This window comes from Lagenorhynchus albirostris, chromosome 17 (assembly GCF_949774975.1).
Source record: "Lagenorhynchus albirostris chromosome 17, mLagAlb1.1, whole genome shotgun sequence".
Taxonomy (NCBI): domain Eukaryota; kingdom Metazoa; phylum Chordata; class Mammalia; order Artiodactyla; family Delphinidae; genus Lagenorhynchus; species Lagenorhynchus albirostris.
Genome location: NC_083111.1, coordinates 44,699,984 through 44,720,295, shown reverse-complemented (window position 1 = coordinate 44,720,295; position 20,312 = coordinate 44,699,984). Strand labels below are relative to the sequence as shown.

The 20,312-nt window shown below is 39.1% G+C and overlaps 1 protein-coding gene across 3 annotated transcripts in view; it reads left to right on the top strand.

The window, feature by feature from the left end:
- The first annotated feature begins 8,977 nt into the window (after nucleotides 1-8,977).
- The window catches only part of STK3 (serine/threonine kinase 3), a 322,689-nt gene continuing 311,354 nt past the window's right edge, over nucleotides 8,978-20,312 (top strand). For all 3 annotated transcript variants that reach the window (XR_009536406.1, XR_009536407.1, XM_060127883.1), the window contains exon 1: nucleotides 8,978-9,186. Coding sequence is in view for 1 of the 3 variants with exons in the window: in XM_060127883.1 (XP_059983866.1) it covers nucleotides 9,161-9,186 (26 nt within the window). In the remaining 2 variants the exon portion in view is untranslated. The remainder of the gene's footprint in view (nucleotides 9,187-20,312) is intronic.

Below are 20,312 nucleotides of genomic sequence, written 5' to 3'. Positions count from 1 at the left end.
TGCTCTGAGTAGCAATCATATACTCTCCCTACTGCTGTCTTCCTTTTCCCCTTCCCCCTCCCTTTCCCTTTCCAATGACTTAAAAACATTGGTCTTGCTTCATTTGCATTTTCCTGATTATTGGTGAGGTTGAGCATCCTTTCATGTTTACTTATCATTTGAATTTCTTCTGTGATTTTATCACTTTAGTTGCTTCCCCCATTTGTCTACTTAGACTGTCATTTCTTAATTAGTTTCTTTCTCTCTCTTTGTATTCTAGATGAGTCCTTCATCTAATATATATGTTTCAGATACTTTTATTTCATTGTTGGGTATCTATTAACTTTGGTTAGTGTCTTTCTTGTGAAAGTTTTCAGTTCTTATGTAGTCAGATCTGTTCAATTTTTCCTTTCTGCTTTCTAGTTTTGCATTTTGCTTGTCAGATCGTTTTCTATCTATGATTATTAAAATATTCTTTTCTATTCTTTTCTAAAACATATCTTGGATGTCTTTAATGTGTTTAAAACATTTAAGAATAAACTTCTAATTTTAGAATAGTTTTAGATTTACAAAAGAGTTGTGAAGGTAGTACAGGGAGTTTCCATATAGCCCAAACCCAGTCTCCCCTATTATTAACATGTTATGTTAGCATGGTACATTTGTCACAATTAATGAGCCAATATTGATATTATTATTAACTGAAGCCTATACTTTATTCATATTTCTTCAAGTTTTTACCTAATGTTCTTTTTCTGTTCAAGGACTCCCAGTATATTTGGGATACCTCATTACATTTAGCCATTTTGTCTCCTTAGCCTAGTCTGGTCTGTGACAGTTTTTCAGACTTTTTCTTGTTTTTGATGATGATCTTGACAGTTTTGAGGAGTAATGGTCAGGTATTTTGTAGAATGGACCTCAGTTGGGATTTGTCTGATGGTTTTCTCATAATGACACTTGGGTTTTGTATTTTGGAGAGGAAGATCACAGAGTTTTGTAAAATGCCCTTTTCATCGCATCATATCAATGGTACCTACAACCAATATGACTGATTACTGTTGTCAACCTTGATCACCTGGCTGAGGTGGTGTTTCCCTACTGAAAAGTTACTCTTTCTCCCCTTTTCATACTGTACTCTTTGGAAGGAAACCACTATATGCAGATCGTACTTGTAGTGTGAGGAGTTCTGCTCTACTTCCTTGAGCGTAGAGTGTAGAGCATAGAGCATCCTGTTTGTCTGTTTTTAACCAGTTGGATCTTTTTTTTTTTTTTTTTTGCGGTACGCGGGCCTCTCACTGTTGTGGCCTCTCCCGTTGCGGAGCACAGGCTCCGGACGCGCAGGCTCAGCGGCCATGGCTAACGGGCGCAGCCACTCCGCGGCATGTGGGATCTTCCCGGACCGGGGCACGAACCCGTGTCCCTTGCATCGGCAGGCGGACTCTCAACCACTGCGCCACCAGGGAAGCCCAACCAGTTGGATCTTTAACGCATTTGGAATTTATTCTGATATATTATCATAGTGGACATGGAGGCTTTCTTTCTTTTCTCTTTTGTGTAATAGGCATTTCTTTCGTTTGGGGTGGTCATAGTGGAAATTGACACCACCCATAGCTCTAAAAGAGGGTCCTGCTATTTTAAACCAAAGAGAGAATTTGCATCCATCTCCCCACACTGATTTATTCAGATAAGCCAATCATTTGTTAAGGCGTAAGCCAAATCATTGCATGTTGGGAAATAGGTCAGGCTGACAGCTTGAGCCAATGAGACAAGAAGGGAGGTTGTGGAAGTTCTTTGGAAGAGGAGGTTTCTCCTTCTTTTTAGGAAGCTACCAAAAAATAGTGCTTTTCTCCATTTGGGCGGTCTGTATACAGATATGAAGACTGAACCTTTGGCAGCAATTTAGCCTTAGAATGAAGCTGGCATTGCAGAAGTCAAAACCCAGAGACGGAAAAAGAAGACAAAAATAAATAAATAAACAAAACCTCCCAGTGTCTTTCATGTCAGTATTGAGCCACTAAATCAAAGCAACCCTACAGTCGGCTCTATCTCTGGGTCTTCCATTTAAATGAACCCTTTGTTGTATAAGGCAGTTTGGTCTGGGTCTTCAGTTGCTTGCAATATAAAGAAGCCTGATACAGGGGTATATCAACAGAGATCTAATATTATTTATTTATTTTTCCAAATAGATAGTCAGTTGTGCTCATACAATTTACTGAGTGGTTCATTCTTTGCTCTGTGATATGAAATGTTACTTTATCATAAACATTTCCACATAAAAATCATTCTGTTCTAGGCTCAGTATTCATCACATATATTAATTTAGCTGTTTCTAAATTAATACCATGCTGTTTTAATTACTACAATTTTATCCTATGTTTTGCCATCCAGTGGGGCAAGTCTTTCTTCATTGTTCTCTTTTTTCCCCCAAAATTTATGGGCTCTTTTTCTATATTTTCTCTTCTCTTTAAACTTGAGCCTTAGCTTGTTCAATTCTAAAAAATCTTCTCAAGATTAAAAAAAACACCAAAAAACGGGATTACTCTAAATTTACAAATTAAATCTGGAGGTGATTGTGGCCCTGGCCAACACTTTGACTGTAGCCTTTTGAGAGACTCTGGGCTGGAGGGTCTTGCTAAGCTGCACCTGGATTCCTGACTTACAGAAACTATGAAATAATAATGGGGTAATCTGTTATGCAGCAATAGATAACTAATACAGTCAGAAATTAGTAAGTTATGTTTATCTATGTTTTCAATGCTTTTATTCTTGAATTACATTTTAAAAGATAATTTCAGTTTACCAAGCATAAATCTGTGGTGTTCAGAAGATTCTCTCTTACTCTCCCCCACTTCATTTGTGGCAAATATGAAGAGATAATCCACCTTTGTCAGTGGTGATTTATTAGCAAGTTACCCTTAAGACAATTTTTTCTAATACCTTTGATTAGTTGTTTCAAAAGAGATTATAAAAACCATGGTTATCTTAACCTCTTTCTCAGTGAACACTGAAATTGAAACCATAGCTTAAATTCTTGAGGGAAATTAGCCATGTAAAAGTATTCCATGGGTAATTTTTGTAAAATAACTACTTCATTAAGCAAAAAATTACCTCTTGTAAGAGAATCACCTTCTTTAGAAAGAAATTCAAAAGACAGAGCAAGGTAAAACTTTTAATGGGAAAACCCTGTAGTTTCAGGGTAGGGGCCAAACCTTGTTGTCTATGCCAGGCAACTTAATAAGTAAATGTTGATTGAAAGAATGTTTGATAGGGACAAAAATATTGAAGTTTGAATATTCACAATCTTTCTCCTTCCTGCTTTCCTGGCCCCCTTATGGGAAGGATCCTTCATTTCTTGTCTCCCAGGACTATGTAGTGTTGACCAAGATAAGAAGGGCTAGAAGAGCTATGGAATTGAAGAGAAGGAAGTCAAACTATTCTCTGCAGGAAAGGGCTTGAAGTACCAGCAAAATGAGGGAGAGGAAGGGTGAGTGAGTATAAGAGAGAACAAGGGAGAAGCAATTTGGATAGCTCTCATGAAAATTTAAGGGAGAAAGATGGGTAAAGAAGATTTTTAGGAAGCTGTGCTTTGTTAATGTGTCGTATGAGTCCTTCCTCAGCATGTCCGTGAGACTGTTCCTGAAAATCTATATCTTTCCAAGCTTTGTGAAGTTGGATTTAAGTTCAGTTTGAATCTATCACATGACTGTCTTAAGGGTGGCTCAATTTTATTCCAACATCTCTGTAAGTCTTATGGTCCAGTTTTCCAACAGCATTAACTGCTGCCACCACTGCATATCTGTGTAGGAGTAGTCTTCTAGCTTTCCTGGCCTAGAAGTAAGTAAACAATTTTCTTTCTGCTTAATTTAATCAAGACAAATTAGAAATTATTCACAGACCATAGGTAGGAATAAAAAGAAATTTAAAGAAACAAAAATATAAAAAGAGAAATTATGAAAGCATAGCCGTGATTAGTTTATTGACAATAGGTTCCTTATATTAATTTAACTAAAGGTCGACCATGGAAAGGCTTTAAGTCATGGAGTTTACCAGGTTCTTAGTATTGATTTCTTTCTTTTCCGTCACTCTGTCCCCAGGTTTAGTGTCTTAATAAATCATTGCTGTGTTTTGAGAGATTTTTAGCTTGTTCTGGAACTTATATTTGTATATAACAGAAACTGATTTTCTCCTTCTAAGTGACATATAAGGAGAGTGGGTTTTGTAAAATGGAAGGCATTTTTGTTTTGCTGAGCTCCAGCCCATATCAATTTGAACTACACACTTTTCTGAATGACAGAAATTACTGATAGTTTATTACATACAGACTTGAACCATTATTTTACTCATATGAATATATTCTATATTTTCTAGAATATATATATTCTAGAAAATATATATTCTATATTCTATATTTTCTATTCTCTATATTCTATATTTTCAACCAAACCATATTCTTAGAGCACAAGGACCATATCTTCAAAATATATCTTTTCCTCCATAAGTCCTAGTGATTGTGTAGATAATTATGCATTGAGCTGAAAATGAAATCAGTCTTATTAATCCTTTTTCTGAGTTTACAGTGAGGCCTGAGATTCTTTGCTGTTATTCTCTGTATTAGTCAAGGTCCAATCTGATACAGAAACCACAAGAGACAGAGAGCACATGGTTATTTGAATAGAGAAAGTTTAATGGAAAGAATTTTTAACTATAACAGGGGATTGGAGTAACAAGGGATTGGCTAAGAAGCAAAGAGAACTCTGAAGAATATAGGAATAGCAGTAATCAGTAGCAGTACTTTTCTGGGGCTGAAATGGAGCACCCAAAGAAGAGGCCACCCCCCACCCCAGGTTGAGATGCAAACCTTGTTGGAGAGAGCACAGCTATGTCTCACTGAATGAAGGAGTTGCTCTGGTGCCATGCTAGTGGAACTTGCCAAAAATCTGCCCTCTGGAACTTTCTGAAAATTTTAGGTTGCTGGGGAAAGCTATTCACGGTGAGGTGTCTCACTGGAGGCACTCTGCAGCCAAAGTGGCCAAAGGAGGGCGAAGTTATGGTGGGGAGGGAAACACTTGGCCACTGCATGCTGTTGCCTGCATGCACTACCGGAACCCAGGGAAGCAGCCCCTGGGACAGAGCCAATGGAACACACAACAACCAGGAAGGAAAACTCTTTGCTTTTGTAATGTCTCTCCACAGTCCTTTAGTGACAAAGCTTGATTTGTCTTACCACCTGATAAAGAAAAATATTTACTGGACCTAGCTCCATTTTTACAGAGCAGGCAATGAAGGATGAATTTGGAACTGAGTGGAAATAAAATGACAAAAGGTACACTTACTTTCACTTAACATGGAGTTTATAAATTATCTAGGTCTCTTAAAATTCTTGATGTTTTCTTTGTGTGGAAATCTATTCACTGATTCAGCAAGCATTTATTCAGGGACTATCACATTCTAGGTACTTATTTTTCGCAGACGTTGTAGGCTGTTGCCTAATAAAAATTCCTCCATTCTTTGTTAGTAAAGAATCTCAGTTTTTGTTCTCTCATGCTTCTCCTTGCCATAAGCTTCTGGGAAGGCTGGTCCCAGCCTCAGCTCCAAGCCCACCCCCATGGGGTGAATTGCAATTAGTCTATACAGGTTTTCGTGACACCATTTTCTTTCTCACAGATAAGTCTGTGACATACTTCTGGCCAACAGAATATGAAGGAGAGTCTGTAGAAGGGCTTTTAGAATAGTCTTTTCCACCATCTTAAAAAGTGGTATTCAGAAAGAAATAACCTTCTATTGATGGACATTGTCCTGTCTCCATGTGGTGCCTGAACTGTGACAGCCATCATTTAAGGGGAGGGAAATAGGCCAAGGAGACCCTGTAGTGCACAGTAAGGCAGGAAATAGAAGGAAATTAAAGAATTAATCAAACCTAGAAAGGACATCTCTAGGTTTCTTGTTTTAAAAGTCATTTAGAGGGCTTCCCTGGTGGCACAGTGGTTGAGAGTCCGCCTGCTGATGCAGGGGACACAGGTTCGTGCCCCGGTCTGGGAAGATCCCGCATGCTGCAGAGCGGCTGGGCCCGTGAGCCATGGCTGCTGAGCCTGCACGTCCCGAGCCTGTGCTCCGCAACGGGAGAGGCCACAACAGTGAGAGGCCTGCGTACTGCAAAAAAAAAAAAAAAAGATACTGTTCTTATTGGGGAATAAGTGAAACAAATAAATGAAATAAAAATTTAAGATTGCTATGATAAAAGAGGATAGTGGTTGAATTGAAATGCAACATGTTAGTTCCAGGATAACTATAAAATTAAGTTAGAAAAGAGAAAACAGATCAAGAGAAAGTGCTTTGTAAAGCTGCCTCTTGAAAGGAAACACTTCCCTGCAAAGAAAAAGTTACATAATGTAATATATTTGAGAGAGCTTTCTCTTTGTCCCAAACTCTTCCAGGTAAGAAAGTTTAACAGTTGTTAATTAGTATTATTTTTCAAATAATTAGAAAATTGAGAAAAAAGAGTAATACAAACTTGTAGTTTCAATAAACAGCAGCAACTAGTATAGCAAGGAAAATTTTTTTAAAAAAATTTTTTAAAAAATTTAAAATATTTTTCTACCTATAAAACATGGCGGTGCATATATTCAGTGACAAGGAATGCACTTTTGTTATTCAGAGGAACTGGGTCCCAAACTGAAGCTTTCTCTCCTATTTCCCTTAGAGCACTCAGTTGGGAATTGTGGTGAGCTGTTCACTAGTATAATTAAAGTGCATACTTGATTTTGATTCTAACTGGAACGGTTGGAAGCAGAAACAGATTATGCTGCTTTCACAGTTAAGTGAAGCTGAGTGACCCTTATCTAAATCTTAGATTTTTCTACAGCTTTTATCTGTTCATGAATTCTGTTGCCTCTCATTTGCAGGTTGAATGATGATTTCTATTCTTTCCTTCTTGGAATCTTCAGGCTGGCTTTCCACAAATTAAAACAGATACTTGAGACAATTTTTTTTTTCCTGAGTAATTCAGGAGAAAAACAATTCCTTTTATTCAATAACACAGAACACGCCGGGCACACTGGCCTCAGGCCTTAGAACTTACTGTTCCTTTGGCCTGACAGTTCTCTTCCTATAGCAATCTGCATGGCTCTCCCCATACTTCCTCCTAAGTCACCCTCTCATTAAGGCCTTCCCTGGCCACCCTTTCTAAATTTCACCCCTTGTTTCCACTTTATATTCCCTTTCCCCATTTTATTTTTCTTCCTGACCAGTTTTCAGTACCTAACATTATTGATTAGTTACTTATTTGTCTTATTATGTTCCCCTAACTAGAATGTAAACCCTATGAGGGCAGGAATTTTTTGTCTATTTTCTTTACTGATGAATCCCCAGCACTGAGAACAGTGCCTGCATACGTAAGTGCTCAGTAAATATATATTGACTGACTTACAGTGGGATAAGGCATGGCTTTGGAGTTACAAAGGCATGAGTTAGAATGCAGATTTTCTGTTTGGCCTAGGGTAATTCCCTCCACCCATCTGAACCTCAGTTTCTTCACCTAAAGCAGGAATAACTACCTAACAAGGCAGTTTTAAGGGTTTAATGAGATAATGTAGGCCAAGTGTCTGATCCCATTGGGGTCATACAACAATTGTTAGCCCTCTCCCTTTCAAACTGAGGGGAGACCGCAGAGATTTATTTTCTGATATTATTCCTCCTCCTTCCACAAGCCTTCTTTATGGGTGTCTCAGTTAGGGTTCCAGTAGGAAACCCTTTTGAAGGTACACTCAAATTAGGGTCATATGAGGAGGGTTGAGGTCTAGGGGAATGTAGAGAATAGAGGAGGTATCTGGGAATTGCAGAACTGTTACCACCCATAGGCCCAAAGGGACTAGCAGTGTTGGGGATGAGGACAGAGTGAGGGATAGAATGAAATAATTTCAAAGGTTCTTCCTAGCTTTAACATCTTAATGATTGTCTTGTTATTTCCGAACTGTTATTCTGTGGATCTTTAATAGATGCAAATAAGTATAAATTCTGTAATAATCTCTCTTGTTCACAGAATTTGACTTTAGGTTTCAACAATGAATGGTCTTAACAAATTTAAAATAACTAAGTTTGGGGGAGAATATAATGGTTTGAAAATAAATCATGTAAGTTTATTACATAGCAAAACTTAAAATAATGCAAAAAGACTGTTAATAGACAAGTGTAATTTGGATTAATGTTTACAATATTCTCTTCATATTCTTTGCTCGAATCTTCAAAAAACTCTATGATACTACATCTTGACAATTTCTAACAAAAACAAGCAAAGTCATTACATAGCAGCTGTGTATGGTCATAAGAAAGATATTTATAGATGAAATTTAAGGTTAAGCGGTACACGCACAATATGGATGCAAGGAGGGGTCTAACTGAATACTTTTCCATGCACCATAATTTGTGATAGTTTTGCCAGGTTACCCAGTTGAACAGCTGGTAAGGCCACAGCACACTGAATCTAGTGCATGAGAGATCTCACTGCAGTAATTATTTTCTTTGTAATTAGACCTAATTATTGTGAGGAGTTTGTCCACAATCAAATCAAACAAGAATTTCCAGAAGTATCCCTATTACTGGGGGATGGCTGGGGGAAAACATAACCAATAATTATAATGAGAACTAGAGAGGGGAGCGTGGGCAGTTAGCAGTACTTCAAACGACTGCTCAAGATGTTTGGGAGGTATCCTTGGGAAATCCAGAGAAATGAGTCAAATCAGACTGGGGCAAAAGCAATGAAGGCAAGTGAGGAGCGGCAGCTTTGGGCCACTTCAAAGCAACGTGCCCCAGGCCAGCAGAGAGAGGCTCTGGGTCCTGACTAGGCCTCACCCTCTCGCCCTTCCAGTCCCAGCTCCTTTTTTCCCCTGCACTAGGACCGGCCCCTCCCTCCGCCCTCGGCTCCGCCCACCGGTCACCCTCTCCAGCGCATGGCTCCGCCCACCCTTCCCCACCCGCAGCCGGAGGCCGGCGGCCGAGGGGCGGGGCGGGCCGGGAGGCGCCGCACTCGCCAGCGGGCGGGGGATCCGCTGCGGAGTTACGGGGAAGTTGGTTGGAGTTCCTGGAGTTTCCTTCTGTGGTTCCCCGGGCTCGGCCGGCCGGTGCCCCGGCTCTTTGCCCGCTCCGACCTTCGCCGGCCACCTGGTACCTCCTTCTGCCCCCAGCCGCCATGGAGCAGCCGCCGGCGCCCAAGAGGTAACGAACGCGGGGCGTGGGGAGAAGGAGGGGGGCGGGGGCGGCTAGGCCTGGGGGGGACCGAGACACCTCTCCCAGACTGTGGGGCCCTGAGCCGGGCGCGCCGGGGGTCGCGAGGCGGGTCCGAGTGCCGAGCCGCATCTGTCCGTGGGGCGAGGGGGCCCGAGGGGAGGCCGAGCCTCGTTTCCCCCGCGGCCCGCCGGGCCTGGCGCGGGTGGAGAGTCGGTGGGCAGCGCTGGGCGCCCGGCGGCCGGACTCCTGGGGCGGGTGGAGTTTTCCCTCGTGGCAAGTTCACGAACTGGGAGACGTAAAACTAGGAAATTAGTGGGCTGCTTACAACCATGTAGGCTTTCCTGTCAAATGTTTTCCATAATATTGCCTCTTTTTTTTTGAGAAAGCGGGTTGTTTATTTACAGTTCAAGGAATTAAATATTAATAGCTACACAGCCTTGTAAAACTTAGTGTGGATATGCTGCACTGACAGGTGTTCCTCTCCCCTTCCTCCGCAAGTTCAAAAGTATTTATGGATGCAAGACAGTAGGAATCTTAAATTAGAACCCCTCTGCCATGTAGTTTTTTTTTTTTTTTGGTTTGGTTTTCTTTTAGCATGTAAAAATAGTGATGCTTTGGTATTTACTGTTAGTTTATATTTGTTATATTGGAAGTGTACGAGTACACAGTAGATACTTTTGAACTGGTATTTGAAATGATCGTGTGAAGCTGAATCAAGGCTGTCCATTGATATAAATTCATAATGTGCATTTTCTCCTTAAGAATGAATCAATCAACTGATGCTGGATAAAACATTTAACTTCAGTCTCTCATTTTTAATTTATAAAATAAGTGTACTAATCTCTCTCCCATAGTGCTGTTGTGAAGAGTAAAGAGTGTCTTGATACTTAGAGATCTTTAGATGAAAGGCGGTATATTCAGGAACATGTAATAATTAAAAAGGTAGGAACTTTGTGAGCTGTTGTGAATTGTGTGACTAGACATGTGAGCCTTGAGGTCTGGGAACCATCTGTTCAGGTGAAAAAGGGGGGTTGTGGAGGAGTTTCCAAAAGACACCTGCTGTCAGAGCCCTTGATAGATTCTTTTCTGGCATTTTAAAATATCCCAATTCTAATATTGATTTGGCACCCAGTTTTAACACTATAGAAGAAAACTGGAATCAGTGTTTCCCCCATCTTGTTTTGGAAGAACTGTAAGGGGCACCTCCAAGATAGTACCATAAGGCCAAGTTGAATAACTCTGAATTGAAGTACAAGTTCTCTCTATTGATTAGCTCTATTCTGAGTTATCAGAGTTTCACTATAGAAGTAAGAGAACCCCTGCCTTGCAGGGACATTAGAGAACCTGGAGGGGTTGGGGGAGGGGTGGGTTGTATATATCACTGTTCCATGGTGACTTATACCTTCAAAGTGGTGGTTGCACATTTAAGAGAGTTATTTTTAGCTCTCTTCAGAGAGACATGTTCATCCAGGAAGGCATTTCTAAAGAGCAAAAGATATGTGACAATCCCATATATTTGAGTATCTCTTAAAATTTTTTTCATAGCATTTTCTTTTTCATAATATCATTTAATCCTTATAGCAACCCTGCTGAGTAGGTTGGATTACAGACATTAATCCTGTTTTTATAGATGAGGTCACTAGGGGGGTTTGCCACATGGAAGGCTACGACAGAGATAACTGACAGTGAATTTTTGTGTTGCTCCTCTTAATCATTACCCTCTAATAATGAAATATAGCTACCATTTTTTGAGGTCTTACTATTTGCCAGGAATTTTATATATACATTCTTTTACTTTATTGTCTCAAGAAATAGGAATCCTGGCTCTGCAATTTACTATGCTAGTTCTAAATTTAATTTCTTAATCTGTAAAATGTGTTTTGGAGTAAATGAGGTCAGATGTAAAGCACTTAGCACAGTGCTTCATGATATGTTCAATAATGTTAGTTGTTAGTTTATATTTGACTCATTAAATGAAGCTTGGAGAGATTAAATAAGTTGGGCAGGTGGAGGAGGTGCCAGAACCCTGGGTCTGATTGGCTGCAAGGGCTGTGCACCCGCTCATTGTGTACAGTGATGCCTCTTTGAAACTATGCTTGCTTTCTTAGCATTCCATGGTCACCTCTTTCTATAATCTTCTGGTCCCCTTTGTTCTGTTTTTAATCTGTGTAAGAAGGCCACTTTGCTTTTCTGCTGTGAGTAGCTTTTCCTTAGGGCCCATACATTTTTACATGGTCACATATATGTTGCTGATGCTCAAGTCTGTATGACCAATAGCTGCTTCTCAGTTAGTAGTTTTGTTTTTTCTTCGTGTAGAGCCATTCTTTCATTATCCTATTTAGTTTAACATTAGATCCTATCAAATTTTCCATCAAAAAGTCTGTGGATTCATTTCCCCCCCCCTTTCGTTCCCAATACTACTATCTCATTCCAGGGTTTTAAGACCCTCACAGTTGATTTATAGCAGTGCCTTCCAATTGGGCATTGTGGTCCAGTGATTATCAAAAAATTTTAACAGCAGAAACATTTTAACAGCAGAAGGGCTCTCTTTGGAGTAGGGGCAGGGCGCCAGAACCTAGTTGCCAGCGCCTTACCTCCTTCTATTCGCCTTTTGGTGTCCTACAGAACCTCCTAATGATCCATAGAACACTGCTTTAGTTCATCCTGCACATGGCTTCTGATTGTTTTGCTAAAACATCACTTCAGTCATGCTACTCCTTTATTTTTGGATTGATTTTTTTAGTTGACTTAGTACCCAAGGCCCCTATCACTTGATCTCAACCTTAACCCCCAGCCTTTTGTTACTTATCCAAGCTGAATCTGTCCTTCCAAAGTTTCCCTATTGTTCTTTATTTAGGTTATAGGCTGTGGGTACTCTCAGCTTTGCCTTTTTTCATGCTTTTCCTTTAGAAAATTTCTGTTATATTTTTGCTAGTAATCTGTGTTTTATTCAAGACCTGTTTCATGCAGTATCTTATTTGAGTACTTCCTAGCCTAAGATATTTCTTTTTATTCCTAATATGATATCCATTTGAGTATCCATCTTCAAATTGTCCTTTTTTTAATTACAAAATTTTAGACACCCAAAAGATAATGGGGACAAATTTAGTAAATACTTACATATCACTACCCAGCTTAAAATATTCCCAATATAGTTGAAGCCCCCTTAGTATATCTCTTCTCAATTGCATTCCCTCCCCATCCCCCAAAGGGTTGTCACTGTTCTGAGTTGGGTATGTGTCATTCCCATACATGGCTTTATACTTTTAGCCTGTTGTTCATATATATCTGACATAGCATTAGACCTGGGTGTTAGGCCCAGCTTTGTCACTGACTTTGAAATTTGCTTCTTTGGGTATCATTCTTCTCCTCTGGGAGTTGGAGATTCCAACTGTGCAACCAGATCTGAGAATCTAGTGATTAGATGATCTGTAAGGTCCCTCTTATCCTCGCATTATTGATTTGGTGTCCTCAACAAGGCTTGTGTTAAACATAGGCAGTAGATGTGGTCAGCTATGTCAATAACTTGAGGATCAGAATGGCTTTTAGATTCCCCAGATTTCCTTAATTGTTTGTCACAGAGGTCTTCAGAAATCCTTATTAAAATGAAGTCATTCTGGGAAGGGAAATCCATTAAATGGTTATTAATTATTAGCATTTTGGTACTTTGAGTTTATCAGATTTCTTTGTAGGGGTAGTACTAGGTGACAGCAAAATGACCACAGAATAGGTAAGTTTTGATAGGTAGAAAGGGAGGTGACCAAACATGGGGTCTTCTCCAAGTAGAACATTCGTAGAAGGGGAGGTGGTTCTTTGTGATAGACAGGTGGGCAGCATGAGAGCGCTGGCTGCTGGAGGGAGGGTAGTTATATACAGTACTAGTCAAAGCGAGTAAAGAAAATCATTGTTCGTGAGATATATTTTACCAGATAGGCTTTGTTTCCGTTAGGTTATAGGATTAATTGTTATTTAAAATCTATTAATAGAGGTTTACTTAGAGGACAAGTTGGTTTGGAACAGTGAAAACACTGGAAGGATAATAAGAGAGTAAGCTACTGAAGCATATTTACTCTCAAGATAAGGAGAGTTCTTTTAAAATTTTGTTTATTTTTTAAACTTTTTATTTTATATTGGAGTATAGTCAATTAACAATGTTGTGATAGTTTCAGGTGCACAGCAAAGCGACTCAGCCATATATATACATGTATCCATTCTCCCCCAAACTCCCCTCCCATCCAGGCTGCCACATAACATTGAGCAGAGTTCCCTGTGCTCTACAGTAGGTCCTTGTTGGTTATCCACTTTAAATATAGCAGTGTGTACATGTTGATCCCATACTCCCTGACTATCCCTTCCTCCCATCCTTCGCCCCTGGTAACCATAAGTTCGTTCTCTGTGAGTCTGTTTCTGTTTTGTAAATAAGTTCATTTGTATCATTTCTTTTTAGATTCTGCATATAAGGGGTATCATATGATATTTCTCTTTCTGTCTGACTTCACTCAGTATGACAATCTCTAGGTCCATCCATGTTGCTGCAAATGGCATTATTGCATTCTTTTTAATGGCCGAGTAATATTCCATTGTGTATATGTACCACATCTTCTTTATCCATTCCTCTGTTGATGGACATTTAGGTTGCTTCTATGTCTTGGCTATTGTAAACAGTGCTGCAATGAACTTTGGGGCGCATGTATCCTTTTGGACCATGTTTTTCTCCAGATATATGCCCAGGAGTGGGATTGCAGGGCCATATGGTAGCTATGATTTTAGCTTTTTGTTTTTTTTAAAAAATTTTATTTAATTATTTATTTTTGGCTGCATTGGGTCCTTGTTGCTGCACACAGGTTTTCTCTAGTGGCGGTGAGTGGGGGCTACTCTTTGTTGCGGTGCACGTGCTTCTCATTGCAGTGGCTTCTCTTGTTGTGGAGCACGGGCCCTAGAGCACGCAGGCTCAGTAGTTGTGACGCACGGGCTTAGTTGCTCCGTGGCATGTGGGATCTTCCCGGACCAGGGCTTGAACCCATGTCCCCTGCATTGGCAGGCGGATTCTTAACCACTGTGCCACCGCGGAAGCCCTGTTTTTAGTTTTTGAAGGAACTCCCATACTGTTCTCCATAGTGGCTGTACCAATTTACATTCCCACCAACAGTGTAGGAGGGTTCCTTTGAGAGTTCTATGATTTAAGCTATAGTTGGATTCTGTGGCAGTTTTTTTTTTTAATAGTGTAAAGAGGTGGTTAGTTTGGAGAAAGTGAAGTGAAGATCGAAGTCAACATGTTAGGATTACAGAGTGCATTCACACAAATGAAGAGTGAAGGTAAGAAAGCAATCATTTTATAAGGCAAAGTGTTGCTATGAATGAATGGATTATCAGTCAAAAGATAGATTATGGGGCTTCCCTGGTGGCGCAGTGGTTGAGGGTCCGCCTGCCGATGCAGGGGACATGGGTTTGTGCCCCGGTCTGGGAGGATCCCGCATGCCGTGGAGCGGCTGGGCCCGTGAGCCATGGCCACTGAGCCTGCACATCCAGAGCCTGTGCTCCGCAACGGGAGAGGCCGCGACAGTGAGAGGCCCGTGTGCCGCAAAAAAAAAAAAAAAAAAAAAAAAAGATAGATTATGGAATGAAAAATCCAAGGTAAAGTGACAAAGATATAGAAGGGTAAAGTAGAAGGTATTCATATGTTCCTCAGCATGAAGAGCCCACATCAGTCTGTAGCATCAGTGGCTCTGACCTTAGGCTGGAAATTAGGAACAGAGGTAAAAAGACAACAGGGAAAACTCTCAGGAATTGAGTTGGGTGGGACAAAGCAACAAACCAGATAAGTAGATAGTAGGGTGTCAGGAAAATCCTGAAGATATTGCAGTGAGAAAATAATGGGCTTCATTTTATGTCTGTATGCCTAATTCAGTGTCCTTGGAACGTTACAAAGTAAAATTCTTGTGTGTTTATTATCGGAGAGATTCACTAAGTGGAGAACTCCAGTTGACCTTGAGAAGATGAATTCTTAGAACTCTTAAACAAAAGCAGCGGCCTCAGTGGGTTCGCCCTGGGGAAGCTTCCAACTTCAGTGGCAGGCAAATGGAGGAGGTGTTCTAAGTAATCAGTGAGAGAAGAATCCAGCGAACAGGAGCATCTCTTTGCATTAATGACTTGGTCCCTAAAGCATATCTGTCCTCCCTTTGGCTTTTCTTGGTTAATTTGGGGTGGCACCAGCTCCATTAGAATTGATTTAGGCCCTGTAGATGGGAAAAATCAACTGGCTCTTCCTTCCTAGAGAGGGAGCATGACAGCATCTGGAGCAGTTCCTGGTGAGCAGTCTTCAGTTGTACATTAAGACAGGAGATAAACTCAGTCTTTAGTCAGCTCTAGGCAATGATTAACTTATCCATTGTTCTTTAAGGGGCTGAGATATAGCATGTATTGGTACAGAAGAATTTGTTAGAAACATAAAGAAAAAGGTAAATGTGTGTTAAACACAGCTAGGTTGAAGTTTGTTTTTCTGAAGTAATCCCAGAAAATTCCAGTGGTCATTCCAGAAATGTGTATTAGTAAAGCTTTAAAAATAATGGGTTTAAATTGAGCACTTCTTGTTTGGTTATAAGGGAGGAAAAGTGCTTAGAATTTAGTTTCTCTAGTTTCAAGGAAGTCTCTGTAGAACTAGGGGTACTGTCACTTCAGGCCATCATATATTATGGCTTTCACTGTCTCTTTTTTTTTTTTTTTAAATATTGATGATGAGACCCAAAAACAGAAGTTTCATGGAATGAACTATGTGTGATGTTCTCTGGTACTTTTCTATTTTCTGTTCTGTTCTAGTTCATTGAAAAATTGCTGGTCATGACCCACCAAGTTATTTTCATGACCTACTAATCAGCTGCCATCTGCAGTTTGAAAAACATTGTTGGTGTATGTAGTTGTGACAGTGAGGAAATGGATTTCATTTCCAGCACCATTCCTGATGATGGTATTGCCAAAGGAATCCGGAGTGGTATAATTGTAACAAGCTATACATACAATAGAGATATTCTTTTAAGATTCTAAAAAGGGAAGAGGGGAAGGGGAGAGAGGAAACCATTATTTAAAAACTACTGTATTTTGAACACTTTATATATATCCCAATTAAGGTATGGGAAAATGGAAAATGATTATCCATGGTGTCTGACAGAGTTTATAAAGGCAAATATAATACATGAAGATTTCTTTGAGGCAAAGGCTCTTTTGCTTTCTGGTGTAGAATGACCCTGTACACTGGAAATATCCCACTGTAATTACGATGACATCAACTTCTGACTCCCTAACAGCTCCACCCTCTCTATCTACCAGAGGTCTTTAGATTTTTTTCTTCTAAAGTGAAAATTGATACTACCTGATAAGAAATTTTCTTTTTTATTTGTCCCAAGCTGCTTTTTTGTTGTGATTTTATTTGAGTTGCCTCATATGTTAGGGTTACTCTAAATTCAAGAAGTTTTTTAGCTCATATTGTAGAACAAAGATTCTATATTTGAAATGTCTTATTACAGTTGTTTTCTCTACACAGTCTCAAGTTGAATAAATGAAGTAACAAATATGTAAACAGACATGTATAAAAATTAAAAATGAGTCCATTGCTTGCATGCCATGAAATTAAGGTACAGATTACCTTGAACTTCTTAATAGTACATCAAAGGATATATCTTTAAAAATGACTTTGTAGCAAAATGAGAATTAACAGGAAGCTCTTAGCATTAATGATAATTAATATAGGTGTACATGTGGTAGTACTCTATGTGGGTTCTGAATTAGTCTATAGATTTTATATAATACCAGACATCTTAATAAGGAGATAAAATAGAGTAAATTTTTCAGATATGTTGATATAAATATTAGTATCTTGATACACTTATAAATGGGGAAATCGTTGAGCATATGTGATTCTAAGGATGAGTAGTTTCTGTCATGTATTCAAAATATAGAATGTTATTCTCTGTCTAGATCATCTTTTGTTTTTTGCCTTAGCAATTGCTTTCTATATCCCTACTTTAAAAAAAAATTGAAGTATAGTTAATTTACAATATTATGTTAGTTTCGAGTGTACAGCAAAGTGATTCAGTTATATGCACACACACATATATATTCTTTTTCATATTCTTTTCCATTATAGGTTATTACAAGATATTGAGTATAGTTCTCTGTGCTGTACAGTAGGTCCTTGTTGTTTACCTATTTTACATACAGTAGTGTGTATATATTAATCCCAAACTCCTAATTTATGCCCCCCCATCCCCTTTGGTAACCTTAAGTTTGTTTTCTATGTGTGAGTCCACTTCTGTTTTGTAAATAAGTTCATTTGTATCATTTCTTTAGATTCTACATATAAGTGATATCATATGATATTTGTCTTCACCTGACTTACTTCACTTAATACTATAATTTCTAGATCCATTCATGTTGCTAAAAATGGCATTATTTCATTCTTTTTATGGCTGAGTAATATTCCATTGTGTGTATGTATACTACATCTTCTTTATCCATTCATCTGTTGATGGACTTTTAGGTTGCAGATCATTTTTTCATTTTTAGAATTTTTGGTTTTCTGAAATCATGGGACCTAGAGTTCTGTAATTGGAAAGGAATGCAAATTAAAATTATTTTTGAAATTTAGGTGAACTTTTTACATATTTGAAGCAAGCATAAATTAAAGAGAATAGGCAGTTAATTTCCTTGACTCTTTCTCCCTGGAGCCGCATTATTTTTCCCATTTGCTGGCTTACCCCATTCTCCTGTTTCTTTCTAAAAACTGACTTCTTTTACTCATTGATTATTGCTCATGGCAGCAATTGACTGTCATCCTTGAGTTCATTAATTTGTTCATTTATTCATATATTCAGTAATTGTTAACTACCTTTCAAATGTCAGATGCTGGGTACATTGTTGAATGAAACAGATGAAATCTTTGCCCTCATAGAACATACACTCCAGTTGGAGCTTGAGCTATGAAGGGTAGAAGTAGTATGTATTGATAGAGAAAAATGGTGGAACCTGCTTCCTGAGAAGGTACTTAAGCTGTGAACATGAGGTTGAGACGTATTCTGTGTGAGTAGCCGGAAAGAGTATTCCAGGAAGAGGGAAAAGCTGTGAGAAGACCTGGAGGTGGGAAAGAGTTTAGTGTGTGGGAGGAGTTGAAATAAGGCCACCGTGGCTGGGTTGTAGAATGGGAGAAGTGGTTGGAGATGAGGTCAGAGAGATGGGCAGGGATTCAATGATTCAGGCCATGGAAAGGAATTTGGATTTAAGTCAGTATAGTGGGCTGTCATTAAAGAGTTTTAAGTGGAATTTTAAGCAGTTTATGTTTTTAAAAGATCATTCTTGTTGCTTTGGGTAGAATAAATTGTAGAGGGTTAGGAATAAAAGCAGGCAAACAAATGAGGAGGCTGTTGCACTTGGTTAGAGATGGTGAAGTCAGTGGAGATGGAGAGAAGTGGACAGATTTCAGTTATGTTTTGGAGTTGGAAATAAAAGACTTACTGATAAATTAGATATGGGGAATGAGGAAGAAGGAATCAATTCTGGCTCCTAGGTTTTGGGTTTGAGCAGCTTGGGGGATGGGGAAAGGCTGGGAGAGGAACAGGTTAGGTATCTATAATCTCTTTCTTAGAATTCCACATTCTCAGGAATGTGAATCTATTCCACCCAAAATGTGATATTAGGTGGTTCCCTTAGAAGTGGAAGTGGGTAGGGAGGAAATGATGGGCACTGACTTCCTTTTTCAACCTCTTGTTTTCACCTCATTAGACTAGAGAATGGGAAACAGATTAAGCCTTTGTTAGGTGTTGAATTGTTTGGGTGACCTGTTATTTAAGAAAAATCTTTTTATTGCAAAATAAAACATCAGTAAAAAACAAATGTGTGGTTTGATGAATTACTGTAAGTCAGACACCTTTATAATCACCAATCAGGTTAAGAAACAGAATTTTGCCACCCTCTCAGGAAGCCCCTTCTGAGTGCTCCATCGCAATCACAGCCACCTCTTTCCACATGTAACCATTATCCTGACTTCTATAGTAATAACTTAAATGTACCTTGCTAGACACTGTAGGTTAGTCTTGCCGATTAAAAAACAGTATTTATATGAGTTGCCGTTTTTAATCTTTAGGTTGGTCCTCCATCTTTTTTCTTTTCCTTTTCCTGTTGAAGACCCAGGCTGTTTGAATTGTAGTTTTCCACAGCCTGGATTTTGCTGATTGCTTGCTCAAAGCGCAGTTCAGCATGTTCCTTTGTCTTCCATATTTCCTGCAAATGGGCAGCTGGATCCAGAGACTGGATCAGGCTCAAGTCAGTCCCTTAGGCATTATTATAGGTGGTGTTTGGCAAGACTATATGAGACAATGTCTGGTTGCCTCTCTTTTTTGTGATGTTAGCAGCTGTTGATGGTTCATGCTTATTTCTGTTAATTTGTTGGGTGTTGCAAAATGGTGAAATTCTAAATATACCATTTTGTTTTCATTTATTAGTTGGAATGGTTTTATAAAGAGTCACTTTTCTCATCCTCTGGTTACCCAGTGGTATAGTTTGTAAAGGAAAGACGGGATAAATGCTTGATTCTTTCCCTTTATTTACCTGTTTTTAAGATAATCAGTTCCCTGTTTTCCTCCAAAGGGGACCAATTATTTTTTTTCTCTTTTTTAAAATGCCATTATGAGCTGATGGATGTAAACATATTTGTTGGATTTAATCCATTGCAGTTACTTTTGTTGAAGCTCAAAGTGTCCCATCTTTGATCAGTGGGAATCCCTTCAGGAGACAACATGACCTGAGCGGTCTTTTGACAGCTTCTTTGCTCCATGCTGTGATAAGAAATTCAGGGCTCATCTTGACCGTCTTCTGTTCCAGATCGGGAATCAGCCTTTTCCAATAAGCCCTACTTTTAGTGAGAGATGGTATTTCAAGACCTCAACCTGGGCACTAATATGATGTTATTTTAAAATAGTGTTTTTATACATAGAAAATCCGAAAGATGCTACCAGAAAACTACTAGAGCTAATCAATGAATTTGGTAAAGTAGCAGGATACAAAATTAATGCACAGAAATCTCTGGCATTCCTATATACTAATGATGAAAAATCTGAAATGGAAAT